At 39.0% G+C, this 15,299-nt stretch overlaps 1 protein-coding gene across 2 annotated transcripts in view; it reads right to left on the reverse strand.

Moving 5' to 3' along the window:
* The window catches only part of lrp5 (low density lipoprotein receptor-related protein 5), a 221,366-nt gene that overhangs the window by 12,071 nt on the left and 193,996 nt on the right, over positions 1–15,299 (reverse strand). For both annotated transcript variants that reach the window (XM_072272622.1, XM_072272621.1), the window contains exons 11-17: positions 14,794–14,978; positions 13,741–14,064; positions 10,196–10,398; positions 6,911–7,122; positions 3,723–3,913; positions 1,066–1,275; positions 564–689 (exon numbers count right to left, since the gene is read on the reverse strand). In XM_072272622.1, the coding sequence (XP_072128723.1) occupies positions 564–689; positions 1,066–1,275; positions 3,723–3,913; positions 6,911–7,122; positions 10,196–10,398; positions 13,741–14,064; positions 14,794–14,978 (1,451 nt within the window). The remainder of the gene's footprint in view (positions 1–563; positions 690–1,065; positions 1,276–3,722; positions 3,914–6,910; positions 7,123–10,195; positions 10,399–13,740; positions 14,065–14,793; positions 14,979–15,299) is intronic.

Here is a 15,299-nt window from a genome sequence, read left to right on the forward strand (position 1 = left end):
TTACTGCTTAAATTTCACCAACTATCAGTGACAAAAATCACTGCTTTTTGAAAACAAACACGCATAACTGATGTTATTTAACAACCGTCTGCTTGAAGCACTGTGCCGAGTCTAATAGTCAGGCAAGCGCATGTGACTGGCGTTAGTTTGACACTGGCAATAGTCTCCTGTCCCAATTAAATGGCATAGTGTCCCAAATAAACAAAGGGAACATCAGCTATTTTCTCGATTAGTTTTTATTCTTTAATAGTCATCCTAAATTAACCACTGGGCCAATTAACTGGAATTCACTTCATTTCATCAGACTTCCTGAATTAATGCTGAAGAAAGCCTCAGCCCTCCAGTTACAGTCTACTTGATAGTGTAAGGCCAGCATTGTTCATAGAGCTCAGACACACAGAAGAACTTTGTGCAAGTGGTATTGAAATAATGATATGATTCTACATGCTTGGAGATGTACATGTATGTGTAGGACACTGCCTTAAAATGTTTAAGGTTAAATGCCTGCAGTAGGAAAATACATCAAAGAAAACAGCTTGTACTATGGTGCATGGGTGCAGTACCTCCACACGTCAACAAGTTCTGTAACAGCACCAAGTGTACAGGACACGAACATCGTGGAGTGCCATCGCCTTTAGCAATGCAGATGTGCGAGCAGCCGCCATTATCACGGGAACAAGGATGTGAACCTGTGAAAAATTAACTCAACAATTTAGCAGCAGCAATAAACGTTTCACATCTTTATCTTGCATCAGTTAATCTCATTAGATTTACAAGCAGCTATTCCAGCTGCATAATGAGGGCCAGCACATTAAGTAACAATATTTGTTTCAAAAAGTCAGTCAGGATTTAACATCAAAGTACTAAGTACTAAGGAATCAAATTATAATTTAATTTACAATTTTGAATATTACAAAATTTGTTGAATAAAAACATTTACTTCTTGTACTGCATTTGCAAGCGATAGTTGGTTCATCTTCAAAATACCACAGAATTTATTGTGGTATTAAATACATATGTATTTGTGTTATATAATACCAGGATTATGAAACAGAACAAACATACTGAATTCCTCCACATCCAATTCTTCCACTGCATGAATGCCAGTAAGATGAACGATTCTGCCCTGAATTCTTGTACGCTGGTCTCCATTTATCTTCTCAATGCGCTCAATCATCTGTTGCTGACGGTCAATCCAATAAATGTGGTTTCCAAGAATAGCAAGTCCCATTGGCTGCAGAATGTTAGAATCCTGCAACGTCAGCCTATTGGCACCTATTATTTAACAAGAGAAGTTTGACTTTAAAATACAACATTTCTGCAAAACAACACAAGAATCTATGTCTCTATGGTATACTGTATCTGACAGCTATAAAACAGACTGGTCGTTGAATGTGATTTTGCACCCAAGACTTTCCACAAAGCAGTTTTTTTCAGGAAACAGTAAGACGAAGGAAAAGAAAGAGCTCATTTGGAAAATTAATCTGGTTCTCTCAGATCACTTCCTCCTGCTCACAATACATTTGGGCTAAAAGCTGTTGGAGGTTTTCTGCCCAGTTGCCCAACTTTAGAATGTGGGAGTACTTCAAAACTGAAAGGGATTAATAAGAATGGGCATTAACAACAAACATAAGGCTTCACTTTGTCATTCAATTGCTAACTGTGGTATAAAGTGGTGCCACAAACTAAAGATTTTATTGTGTATTTGAACAAATTAGCTAAATTTCAGCCACTGTCTCTGGGGAGACTTGCAATTGGTCTCAATTATTCTGGAACCAGTGAACTTCAACCGTATCTATGGTAAAGTGTAAACAGTTGACGTTTCGGGCTGAGACCCTTCATCAGGACTCAATAAATGCTGCTTGGCCTGCTGAGTTCCTCCATTTTTGTGTGTTGCTTTGGATTTCCAGCATCTGCAGATTTTCTCTGTTTGTAACTTCAACTGCAGTCCAGGATCCAGGGATCTGTTTGCTGAACATTGTGTATATGAGCAGCAATGATTATTCGTGATAAATCTACTTATTAATGTAGTTAACACAGCAGCATATGGGGAACTAGATAGTGAACAACTGCCAATACTCATGACACTGTATATGAGTAAGAATTACTACCCACAAAGTAAGAAAAAACTGAGTAAATTTGGGGTTCAATGAGCTACTTCAGTTTTATATTTGTGAATATCAGTTGTGCTTCAGATTTGGTATCTGTTTTACTTTTTATGTATGACTCTATATTCATTTTAAACTAATAAGAGAGTTTATTATCACTTTATCTAAGATAATAGCATTCCTGGAATTTAATAGCTACAGGTTGCAGTCATAATAAAAATAGAAAAATAAGTTGCTACATTTCCTACTTAACAATAATGAAAACAAAAATTGGCTGTCAGGCATCCTAGGATATTATAAAGTTTATGGGAAGACTATAATAATGCAATGCATTCTTTTATATGAATGGAAGGTAACCAAAAATTATTTATGTATTTAGAGATACAGCATGGAAGTCCAATAGGTATTGCTCAGAATAGTTTCCGTATGCTTGCTACAAATGGATTTGCGTGCATGGTCTGAGTTCAGCCCCAAATGCTATTCTTAGTGTCATAGGATCACAGAGCTGTACAGCACAGAAATGGGCCCCATTTTGACCCTTTCAACCATGTACACTAATTTCATTTGTCTACTTTAGGACCCTATCCATCCAGCTTCACTAATCCCTTGCCCACATGAGGACTGTCACCTTCCATCTCTTGCCTATTTAAGTGTCTGTTAAATGCTTCAACCACAATAATTGTATCTGATTCCACCAACTTCTCTGGAAGCACTTTCCAGATTTGAACCACATACAGTGTAAAAATAACCTCTCTCTTACTTCCGCTTTTAAGCTTTTTCCTCTCAAAAATACAGGATCTGTTGCTTTTTTTGATTTCCTTTAACATGGGAAAAAAGTTTTGACTATTTATCCAATTCATGTTTCTCACATAATTATGTGCTTTATCAGGTCACTGCTCAGCCTTCTTCACTCCAAGGAAAACAAGACCAGCCTATCCAGTCTCTTCCAACCCAGGCAACATCCAGGTCAACTTCCTCTCCACTCTCTCCAGCACCATCAGATATTTCCCATAATGTGCTGACTAGAAATGCACATTGTACTCCATCTGTGGCCTAACCAGTATTTTGAGTGGTCATTGGCCAGGGATTCCTACAAATCAGTGGGGATGTTACATGTTTTCATTTAGACTTTGAAAACATTCTTGAATTGTTTCCCTGGTACTGTATTAATGTGTCAAGGGTTTAGTTGAGGGTCCTTATCAGGAGTCTGGAATCAAGCATGTAAATGATTCCAATAAGCTTTGATAACAATAGATTTTTTATGCAAAAATGTCCAGTTCCTAGGCAATAACATCAATATAGTGCGAAGGAGATATGAATCCTTATTCATTTTCTTATAACTACATGTAAAGGTGCAGAGGTTTTAGGTAAAAAATGTCTTCATTTAGCCACTTTTGGACAGTGCTTTGAAGTTTGAACTGATCTGTTAATAACTTGATGACATGCTTAATTTAAAAATCCTTTTTTGTTTGTAAAACCATATTAGATCAAAAAGTGGCAGAAACATCACACAAATGGAATTGAAATTTTCTCTGAATATAACCAAAGTAAGATAAAGTTGGAAACCGGTTTTGATTACACATTTCAACAGAAGGGAGAAAGAAAGAAACTTACCAGATAAATCACTGCTTTCAATGCGTTTTAGATCTGCATCAACCCAAAAAAGCTTCCCTAGCTTATTATCAATTGCTAAACCAACAGGCCGAATCAATCCAGTTGAAAATAGTACTTCTCTTTCGGTACCATCAAGTGCTGCTCGCTCAATTTTTGGGGACCTTTCCTGCATGTTTGTGATGTACATATACCTGTGTGATTATTTTTTAAAAGAGACATTAAAACAAAGATATTATTACCAGGATATATATGGGCACACAGTATATTACTATTCTTATTAAAACAAAATACCTTTTCCTTAAATTACACGAGGAATAAGATAATGTTGCAACAATTCTTAACATCGTTAAAGAAAGCAATTTGGTAATTCAAGCCATATAACCATATAACAATTACAGCACGGAAACAGGCCATCTCAGCCCTTCTAGTCCATGCCAAATGCTTACTCTCACCTAGTCCCACCGACCTGCACTCAGCCCATAACCCTCCATTCCTTTCCTGTCCATATAGCTATCCGATTTTACTTTAAATGACAATATTTTACTTTAAATGACAATATCGAACCTGCCTCTACCGCTTCTGCTGGAAGCTCGTTCCACACAGCTACCGCTCTCTGAGTAAAGAAGTTCCCCCTCATGTTACCCCTAAACTTTTGCCCCCTAACTCTCAACTCATGTCCTCTTGTTTGAATCTCCCCTACTCTCAACGGAAAAAGCCTATCCACGTCAATTCTATCTACCCCCCTCATAATTTTAAATACCTCTATCAAGTCCCCCCTCAACCTTCTACGCTCCAAAGAGTAAAGACCCAACCTGTTCAACCTTTCTCTGTAACTTAGGTGCTGAAACCCAGGAAACATTCTAGTAAATCTTCTCTGTACTCTCTCTATCTTGTTGACATCTTTCCTATAATTCGGCAACCAGAACTGTACACAATACTCCAAATTTGGCCTTACCGATGCCTTGTACAATTTTAACATTACATCCCAACTCCTATACTCAATGCGCTGATTAATAAAGGCCAGCATACCAAAAGCTTTCTTCACCACCCTATCCACATGAGATTCCACCTTCAGGAAACTATGCACCATTATTCCTAGGTTCCTCTGTTTTACTGCATTCTTCAATGCCCTACCATTTACCATGTATGTCCTATTTTGATTAGTCCTACCAAAATGTATCATCTCACATTTATCAGCATTAAACTCCATCTGCCATCTTTCAGCCCACTCTTCTAATTGGCCTAAATCTCTCTGCAAGCTTTGAAAACCTACTTCATTATCCACAACTCCACCTATCTTAGTATCATCTGCATACTTACTAATCCAATTTACCGCCCCATCATCCAGATCATTAATGTATATGACAAACAACAATGGACCCAGTACAGAGCCCTGAGGCACACCACTAGTCACTGGCCTCCAGTCTGACAAACAGTTATCCACCAATACTCCCTGGCGTCTCCCATCCAGCCATTGCTGAATCCATTTTACTACTTCAATATTAATACCTAACAATTGAACCTTCCTAACTAACCTTCCGTGCGGAACCTTGTCAAAGGCCTTACTGAAGTCCATATAGACAACATCCACCGCTTTACTCTCGTCAACTTTCCTAGTAACCTCTTCAAAAAATTCAATAAGATTTGTCAAATATGACCTTCCACGCACAAATCCATGTTCACTGTTCCTAATCAGACCCTATCTATCCAGATAATTATATATACCATCTCTAAGAATACTTTCCATCAATTTACCCACCACTGACATCAAACTCAAACTTACTCTTTCGAAGTATGCACTTTTGATCACCTCTGTAGCCCCTCGCCAGGAATGCTTGTCCAGGAGTGAAACATCAAATCTCCTTGCTTGAGGACCTCTAAATTTGTCTCAGCTCTTTGTCCTGCATACTCTTTCTAAGATTGGGTTAGAAGTGATCCAAGCATGAACTCAAGGGCCTACCTAGCAATAGCGTAACTGATGAGTTGTGGCTGTGGAGTGTGCAACATTGTGATATGCAAGAATGAAATTGGTGAGCTTGTGAGCTTCTGCTGACATTGCTCACAGTGTGTTCTTTAGTCTCTGGACAAATCTTTCTGCTGAGTTTTTTGTAGCTGGCTGGTATGGTGCAGATGCAATATGTCTTATTCCATTCATTTTCAGAAATGACTGAAACTGAACCACAACAAACTGTGCTCCATTATCACTGACTTAAGTGTTGTTGAACACTGGTCCTTGAGAAGAGGCTTCCCAAAATATTAGCAGTGTACAAGGGTATAGTGGAGGATATTGGGAACATTTCTGGCCACTTTGTAGCTGCATCCACTACTTGCCAAGACATTTTTGTCTATAAGTGGTCTGGCAAAATTCACATGAATCCTCTGCCACAATTCCTAGGGATGGAGAGGTGCTACTCTTGGCACCTTCTGGATATGCTGGCATCCCAAACAGTGCATGGTAAGCTGCTCAATCTGCTGATCTAGGATCAGGCTACCAGACAAAGCTTTAAGCCAAAGCTTTTATTTTGGTCATGTCTAGATGACCAGCATGTAGCTCCTGCAACACTTTAATTCTTTTGGATGGTACAACAACTCTCAATCCCCACGTAAGTTAATGCCTGTCAAGGGCAAGCTCATCCTGGCGCTGGTAAAAATGGCAGAACTGGAGTTTCTGCTGCACATTCTAGTCATTTTGGGTTGCCGGAAGGAATAAAGGAAAGAAGATTTCAGTGAAAGCATGCAGGAGGTGAGAAGGTTAAGCATAGGGAAGATGATGAAGGTGGAATTAAATATTTGTTAATCAGTAGGTCCAGGATTGGAGATGAAGTTTGATGCCAAATAAGACATTTGTTCAGTATCAGATAGATGGTAGGCAAGAGGCTAAAGTTAGTGTGAGGGTTCCTTGATAATTAGTGAGAGAAACATTTGCCTCATTCAAAATAGAATGTTGGACAGGCAGTGCAGTAACTCTGAAGCAGCGAAGCAAATGAGAAATTGGTAGGGAAGTAGGGAAGTAAGAGGCTGTTCAGAAAACACTTCATAAAAAGGAAATGCAATTGCGTCTCTCCACTGGTATATCACAGGTTTATAAGGTTCTACTTTTCCTTATGGTAAGGAAAATATTAAGACTAATATTTTTTTTGTAAAACAATAATTTCTTTATGCATTAAATTGAATAATAAGCAAGTTACCCCCGTTCTGCATTGACAACAATAGCCCTAGGTCGGTCATGTTCTCCTCGAAGAACTATTCCAATGGGCTTTCCATCTAGTCTGTTAACATTTACAGTGTTCGATGTTTCACAAGTCCAGTAGACAGTTCGGCTGTAGATGTCAAGGCTCAAGTCATGGGGTTGAATATCTGGATTTTGGCTTTGGTTTGGCCCAGAAACAACCACGAATGCCTAGATAAACAAACAATAAATAAAAAAGCAGTTATTGATTCAACTTTTACTGTGTACAATTAAGAGATAATATCAATGCAACTCAGAGCTTCAACTGCAACACTGTTGGTCTTGAAGAGCTAACTTCCCCCCACTGAATTAATGTATATAATAAAAAACTATATAGAAACGCTATTGCTGTCATTGTTTATGTAAAGGTATCCCTCCAATGTGTGGACAGAGATAGACAGAAAACATTTTATGCACATCTTCAGCAGAATCAAGCCATGGGTAGGCACAATTGAATGTCTAAATTACAACAATCATGCCACAAAATTTCAGATCACTGAAGACTGCTTACATCAAACCTCCATTCCAGACTAAATAATTTATATGAAACAAATACAGAAACAAAATGTGGAGTTGTCATGGTGCATCGTAATTTAAATATGATCAGTCTGCTTTCTCATTCTCAGAATTAAGGTCTTCAGAAAGTACTTTGAATGATTAATTCATTAACTGCTTTCTTGATGATCAAACTCCTAGTCCTTGTTTATGTCATTTCATTGTTCACCAGATGGCAGGCAGAATGTGGACAAAGCACATTTATATATAAATCTCTTGGAAAGCAGCAAATGGCATTTGGAGCTCAGGGAATTTCAAAACTATCAAATGTTACAATGAATCAGATATTTACATCACAGGCAGCTCAATAAACAGAGTACTGTATTTATGCAATGAGTACCCAAAAACAATAAATCTCAAGTTTTGTACCTTGGGATTAGTTATTAATTATTAATGTGATGTCAGCTACAAAAATAACTTGAGAAGCTCTTCCTGAATCGCTGAGTGTGCCTTCAGGCTTCTGTACCTCCTTTCTGATGGAAACAAAGAGAAGAGGGCGTGCCCTAGGTGATGGGGGTCCTTAATAATGGATGTCACCTTTCTGAGGCACCGCTCCTTGAAGATGTCTTGGATATTATGAAGGTTAGTACCCAAGATGGAGCTGACTGATTTTACAACTTTCTGTAGCTTCTTTCGGTCCTGTGCAGTAATCCCCCCTCCCCCATACCAGAGAGTGATGCATTCCTGTCAGAATGCTCTCCATGGTACATCTGCAGAAGTTTTCGAGTGTCTTAGGTGACAAACTGAATCTCTTCAAACTCCTAATAAAGTATGCAGTAAATGCAGTCTTGCCTTTCTTATAGCTGCGTCAATATGTTGGAACTAGGTTAGATTCTCAGAGATCTTGACACCCAGGAAATTGAAGTTGCTCACTCTCTCCACTCTGGTCCCCCTAGGAGGATTAGTTCATGATCCCTCATCTTACCCTTCCTGAAGCCCACAATCAGCTCGTTTGTCTTACTGACACTGAGTGCAAGGTTGTTGCTGCGATACCACTCAACTAGCTGGTATATCTCGCTCCTGTACACCCTCTCACCTCCATCTGAGCTTCTACCAACAATTGTTGTATCATCAGCAAATTTATAGATAGTATTTGAGCTATGCCTAGCCACACAGTCAGGGGTATAGAGGGAGTAGAGCAGTGGGCTAGGCACACACCCCTGAGGTGCGCCAGTGTTGATCGTCAGAGAGGAGGAGATATTCTCACCAATCCACACAGACTGTGGTCAGCCAGTTAGGAAGTTAAGAATCCAATTGCAGAGGGAGGTACAAACGCCCAGGTTCTGCAGCTTATTGATCAGAACTGTGGGAATGATGGTGCTATATGCTGAGCTATAGTCAACGAACACTATACAGTGCTACTGCGTGATAAGTCATTAAGGCAGCTCCCATTATTCTTCTTAGGCATTGGTATAATTGTTGCCTTTTTGAACCAGGTAGGAACTTCTGACCGCAGCAGCGAAAAGTTGGAAATTTCCTTGAATACTCCCACCAGCTGGTTGGCACAAGTTTTCAGAGCCTTATCAGGTACTCCAAGAGGGTCTTCCGCCTTGCGAGGGTTCACCTTCCTGAAAGACAGCCTAACATCAGCCTCCGATTCAGAGATTACAGGGTCACTGGGTGTAGCAGGGATCTTGATAGTTGTAGTTATATTCTCCCTTTCAAAGAGTGCATAGAAGATGTTGAGCTCATCTGGTAGTGAAGTATCGCTGCCATTCATGCTGTTGGATTTTGTTTGTAGGGAGTAATGTCTTGCAAACTCTGCCAGAGTTTACATGCATCCGATGTTGCCTCCAACCTCACTTGGAATTGTCTCATAGCTCTTGAAATAATCCTCCACAAGTCAAACCTGGTTTTCTTGTACAGACCTGGGTCACCAGACTTAAATGCCACAGACCTAGCCCTCAACAGATGACGTATCTCTGCTGGTTCATCCATAGTTGTTGGCCTGGGAATGTACAGCAAGTATGTACAACAGGTACATAAAGTCTTAGAATTAATGACTGATAGTTGCCAATGCACGTATCACTTTGCTCCATTACTAGACTCTGTATTGGAATTACAATGGACAATCTCATTCTCCAGTTCCATGCTTGTGATACCTAGCATGGGATCAGAGACCCCACTCATTCTAGTGGGATTCTTAGCCTAAAGAGAATGCAGAAAATATGTTTTTAAAAATTATCTCACTTTAGTTCAATGCTTTAATTTAAATACTACGTACAATTCTTAATCATTTTCAATGTCTTACTCATCTTTACTGTTTTAATAAATGATCTAATTGTTAATAGGTTAAATGTCTCTTCATATTAGAGATGGTCTACAAAACTAAACTGTAAATTCCCACTGGCTGTGACACAAAGCAAAGTTCCAGCTCCAGTTTCCTGTAACCTGCTTTGGTGGCAGGGTGCAGGACAATGGCTGTATCAAAGTTGTGGTACAGAGGTTCAGCAACATCAGCTCTCTGCATTAGTCCAGATGAGTGTGGGCAAGCAGAAATAACAGAGAGTGATTTTGGTGTTAGACCACTTTCAGCACAATCAGTTGAAGATGCAAATATTTCAGGAACTGAGAGGTGAAAATGTAACCAAACATTTGTGAGCAGGGTTAAAATATCTGTTTAACCAAGCATAAACTGTAATTCTATTCCTGAGACAGCTCCTCCACAAAGATAGCTTTAGCTACTTACTTGAGAACCATCATCTCTAGCTCTCTTAATGATGTTTTGGCGTCCATCTATCCAGTAAATCAGTTTGTCAACAGCATCATAATCCACTGCTTTCACATTTCGCAAACCATGTACAGGCAAAATTATGTCTGGACTCTGCTGCTCGTCCAAGATCATGCGACTAATTGCAGTCTTCTGACTGAACAGGAGGAAACTAACAGGCACTGAAATAGTAGAGACAAATTAAACAAGTATTATGATTAAAAAATTGTAAGACAAAATATTTCTAAACTGAATTATGTGAAAGGAAATGACACCAAAACATTTCTGAAAAAGTTAATCTTGACTTTAATGTAAAAATAAGAGCAAGGTTACCCAGTGTTCACTTTTACTTAAGAATAAATCAGACAGAGCCTCCAGAGGTGGTATGGGTTCAGTTAAACATACTGTAGAACTTGAGCAATTTCCTGCTTTGTCATACTTACCATCTCTGCCTTAAATATTTGTAAAGATTTCCACATCAGAAAAAAGCACAGGGCTTGTCCCTTCAAGTGCGAGTCAGTTTCCAGCTTTGTTTCACATCTTAATTATTGTCAAATAACTCATCTGACACTGAAAGCTAACATTTACAGTTGTAGAGTCACATTCACTGTAGATTGTAATTCTGAGTGGATTTCAAAAGCATAAAAGAAATATTTTCTTTCCATTCCTCACCCCTCAGTTTATTCGATCTTTCTGTTTCTTTCTGTATTATGTACTGGCATGGGAGAAGGTATTCTGATGTTCAGTTCTTGATTCAGATTGTGTGGCTCGGTACAGAGTCTTCAATATAATTAATTATGGAGACACATAGTTACACTTCATATTCAAAAAATGTTAGGCACTGGATTGTTCAGTTTCTGAACCATTCAATTTCAAGGACAAAAATAAATCACTGAATTTGTGCACTAGCTTAAGTCTACTGAACAGCTGGTGCAGTGAAATGTGACACCTTAAATAAACAGTTTGAATTTTGGTGTGTACTTTTGAAACAACATTTTAAACATAATTAACAAATCCTTTGACATTTGAGTGATGTAGATTGCTGAGAGCAAGGGAGCCAAACCCATGGAACACATGGAGCCATTGTGGGATGCGCAAACGTTTTGCTGGCACATGGCATGCAGTGTCATCTTTCAATTTTGTAAACCCCACTCATCGTAAAAAGATACATAATGATTATCTTTACAGTTCAAAGTACATTAATGTCACCATATACAACCCTGAGATGCATTTTCTTGAGGGCATATTCAATAAATTCGTCATAGGATAAAAACTACAATAGAATAAATGAAAGACCATACCAATTGGGTGTTCAACCATTGTGCAAAAGACAACAAACTGTCCAAATCCAAAAAGAAATAACAATAATAAATAAGTAAATAAACAAACAAAAAATATCAGGAACATGAGATGAAGAGACCTTGAGAGTGAGTCTATAGGTGTGGGAACATTTCAATGATGGGGCAAGTGAAGTTATCCTCTTTGGTTCAAGAGCCTTATGGTTGAGGGGTAAAAACTGTTTCTGAACCTGGTGATTGAATCTTGAGGCTCCTGTACCTTCTTCCTGATGGCAGCAGTGAGAAAAGAGCAAGACATGGATGGTAGGGGTCCCTGATGATGGATGTTGCTTTCCTGCAACAACACTCTGTGTAGATGTGCTCAAAGTAGGTGAGGGCTTTACCCCCAAATGAGGTGGCAACAATATTTTACCATCTGAGAGCAGTGAGATATTTTCACAGGAAACATGTCGTGCTGGTTTGATGCTTACTAGATAGTTCTGAGAACTTGTGACATTGGAAGATACGTTTGAAATGCACGCATACCTTATATTATTCTATATGTTTATATCATATATATTTTTTCTTCTGTCATTTGTGAGTGAACACTAGATATTTGGTGATAATAATGGTAAATACTGTATGTAGTCTAGTGTCTATGAATATTCATACGTCATTGTTTTCAGCAAAAAATTTGGTCAAGTCCAATTATGTGATGAAGTGTTTTGAGAGGTTGGTGATAAAACATATCAATTCCTGCCTGAGAAGTGATTTTCACCTGCTCCAATTTGCCCACCAGCACAACAGATCCACAGCAAATGCCATTTCATTGGCTCTTCACTCAATCTTGGAACATTGGGACAGCAAACATGGATAAATCAGGATGCTCTTAATCAACTACAGCTTGGCATACAATAGTATCATCCCCTCAAAATTTACAATTAGCTTCAAGACCTTGGCCTAAGTACCTCCTTGTGTAATTGGATGCTTGATTTCCTCACTTGCAGACCCCAGTCAGTTTGGATTGGCAACATCTCCTCCACCATCTCCATCAACACAGCTGCAACACAAGGTTGTGAGGCTAAGCACAACTCTAAGGCCAGATTTAAGTTTGCTGACAATACCACTGCCACTGGCCAAATCAAAGGTGGTGAGGAATCAGCATAAAGGAGGGAGACTGAAAATCTGACTGAGTGGTGCCACAACAACCTTTCACTCAACGTCAGCAAGACCAAGGAGATGATTATTGCCTTCAAGAGGAGGAAACCAGAGGCCCATGAGCCAGTCCTCATCAGGGGATCAGGGTTGGAGAGGGACAACTCACCTCGGTGTTAGCATTTCAGGGGATCTGTCCTGGGCCTAGCACATGAGGATAGCAGTGCCCCTGCTTCCTCGGAAGTTTGCAAAGATTTGGCATGACATAGAAAACTTTGGCAAACTTCCATAGATGTGTGGTGGAGAATACAATGACTGGTTGCATCACATTCTGGTATGGAAACACCAATGCCTTTAAATGGAAAATCCTACAAAAATAGTGGATACAGCCCAGTCCGTCAAGGTAAAGCCCTCCCCACCATTGAGCACATCGACATGGAGTGCTGTTGCAGGAAAGCAGCATCCGTCATCAAGGAACCCCACCACCCAGGTCATGCTCTCTTCTCACTGCTGCCATCAGGCAGAAGGTACAGGAACCTCAGAACCCACACCACCAGGTTCAGGAACAGTTGTTAGCCCTCAAGCAGAAGGGATAACTTCACTCGCCCCATCACTGAAATGATCTCACATCCTATAGACACACTTTTAAGGACTCTTCATCTCATGCTACCAATATTTATTATTATTTTCCTTCTTTTCTTTTATATTTTCATAGTTTGTTGCTTTTTTTGCACATTGGCTGTTTGTCCGTCCGGTCATTCATTGATTCTATTACGTGACCTGGATTTACTGAGTATGCCCGCAAGTAAACAAATCTCAGAATTGTACACGGTAACATAAATTTACTTTGAACTATAGGAGTAGATTTACTGATGAAACTAGTACTACAGGCATAGGTCTCAAAACAACCAAATACAAGTTGTATATAAAATACTTGTCATCGTTATGCAGCAAGGGGCCTCGAGGAGAGTAAAGTGTGTTTATTTTCCTTTCCTTGGTCTTTAATGAATATTCACCAAGCTTATAAATTCACATACACATTTCTTATGTTACACGAGCACACTATAGTTTTGAAGGAATAAAAATACTTACAACTACAAGTTTTGTTATTGCCATCAAGTACGTAATGTGATGCACATCCACACTTGTAGCCAGTTGGCACGGCAAGGCAAAGATGAGAACAGTGTCCATTGGTTTGCACACATTCATTCCAGCCATCTTGCCGTGAAGAATGAAAAACTAAGATGTCCATCACGTAGTCCAAATGTCCTTGAATAAGTGTTCGGTTTTGTCCATTCATTTTGTCAGCACGCTCAATACTGCGCAAATTCCAATCAGTCCAATAGATGTAATCCCGGTACTGTGTTAGCCCAAAGGGGTGAGGAAGATCATCAGCTATGATTTCACGCTGTTGCCCTTGATTTGCGAATAACGAAAGAATCAACAATTAGGTTTTGCAACCAACCAATACATGTCAATGCGTAAGTGTTGCAAAAAGTAAAAACTTTCAGATGTTATGACACAAACACTATAACTTGGATAAGCTCAAGATGTGGACTTTGGTTAAACACCAACTTATGTTGGTTCACAGCCACAGCTTTAGTATTTTTTGAAAATGATATATAGAAAGAAAAATTCCTAGCAGTAGAATTCAGTCAAAGCAGCTGACTGTTCCATCAATTCTTAATCCAAAGAAACTGACCACAGATGGAGACTGAAAAACAAAATGTCTTGTTGGTATTTGAATTCTGTTATTTCCTGTCACTGATGTATGCAGGCTAATGGCTGAAGCCTCCTTTTGAGTATTAGTGGTAGAGGCCCCAAATTTGGGAGGCTGTGAGAAAGTTGAACTGCCAAAGTTTAACACACAAGGAAGAAAATCAAATTTAAAATTATATTGCTCTGAACAGATGGCTTCAATACAAAATATAGTATGCAAAAAACTTGGAGTTAAGAATGTGCAGCAGTTTTCATAGATCAAAACTTCAGAGACAACTTAAAGAAGCTTATTAATGTGCCCTATCAGCCAAAATTCACAGAAACTTTTGAAAAGACATATGTTCTTGTAAGTAATTACAACAGGATACAGCCCTAATTCCCATTACCTTAAAACATTTTAGGGCCAAGTCTAGACTTTTCTCTTACCGAGCATGTTTGAAGATTCAATCATTGATGTATCCAAGTCAGTCCAATAAAGTCTTTTCTCTACATAGTCAATAGTAAGTCCATTGGCCCGTCCCACTCTGTCTACCAGAGCAGCACTATTTGTGCCATCCATGTGTGAGCGGACAATTCTTGGCTTACCACCCCATTCAGTCCAATACATGTACCTGATGCAGGGAAACAATGATATCAAAGTACTTTGGAGGCAGTAAAACAAATTTCACAAATGATCTTGAATTATTGTAACAGACTGATCCTGGTGAAGTAAACATGATTAATGTTCAAAACTTCATCATCTGTCAATGGCAAGTTGTGTATAAACAGATTGTTATTAGGTCAGAGCATTGGAATAAGTAATACTTCCATTCATTTTCTAAGCAAAAGAGGAAATGATTGGAAGCATTACTTATGGTAATGTTTTAACCCAATAATAGTCTATTTATACACAAAAGACAACAGATTTTCTCATTGCAATTACAGGTTTTTGT

Source organism: Mobula birostris, chromosome 11 (assembly GCF_030028105.1).
Source record: "Mobula birostris isolate sMobBir1 chromosome 11, sMobBir1.hap1, whole genome shotgun sequence".
Taxonomy (NCBI): domain Eukaryota; kingdom Metazoa; phylum Chordata; class Chondrichthyes; order Myliobatiformes; family Myliobatidae; genus Mobula; species Mobula birostris.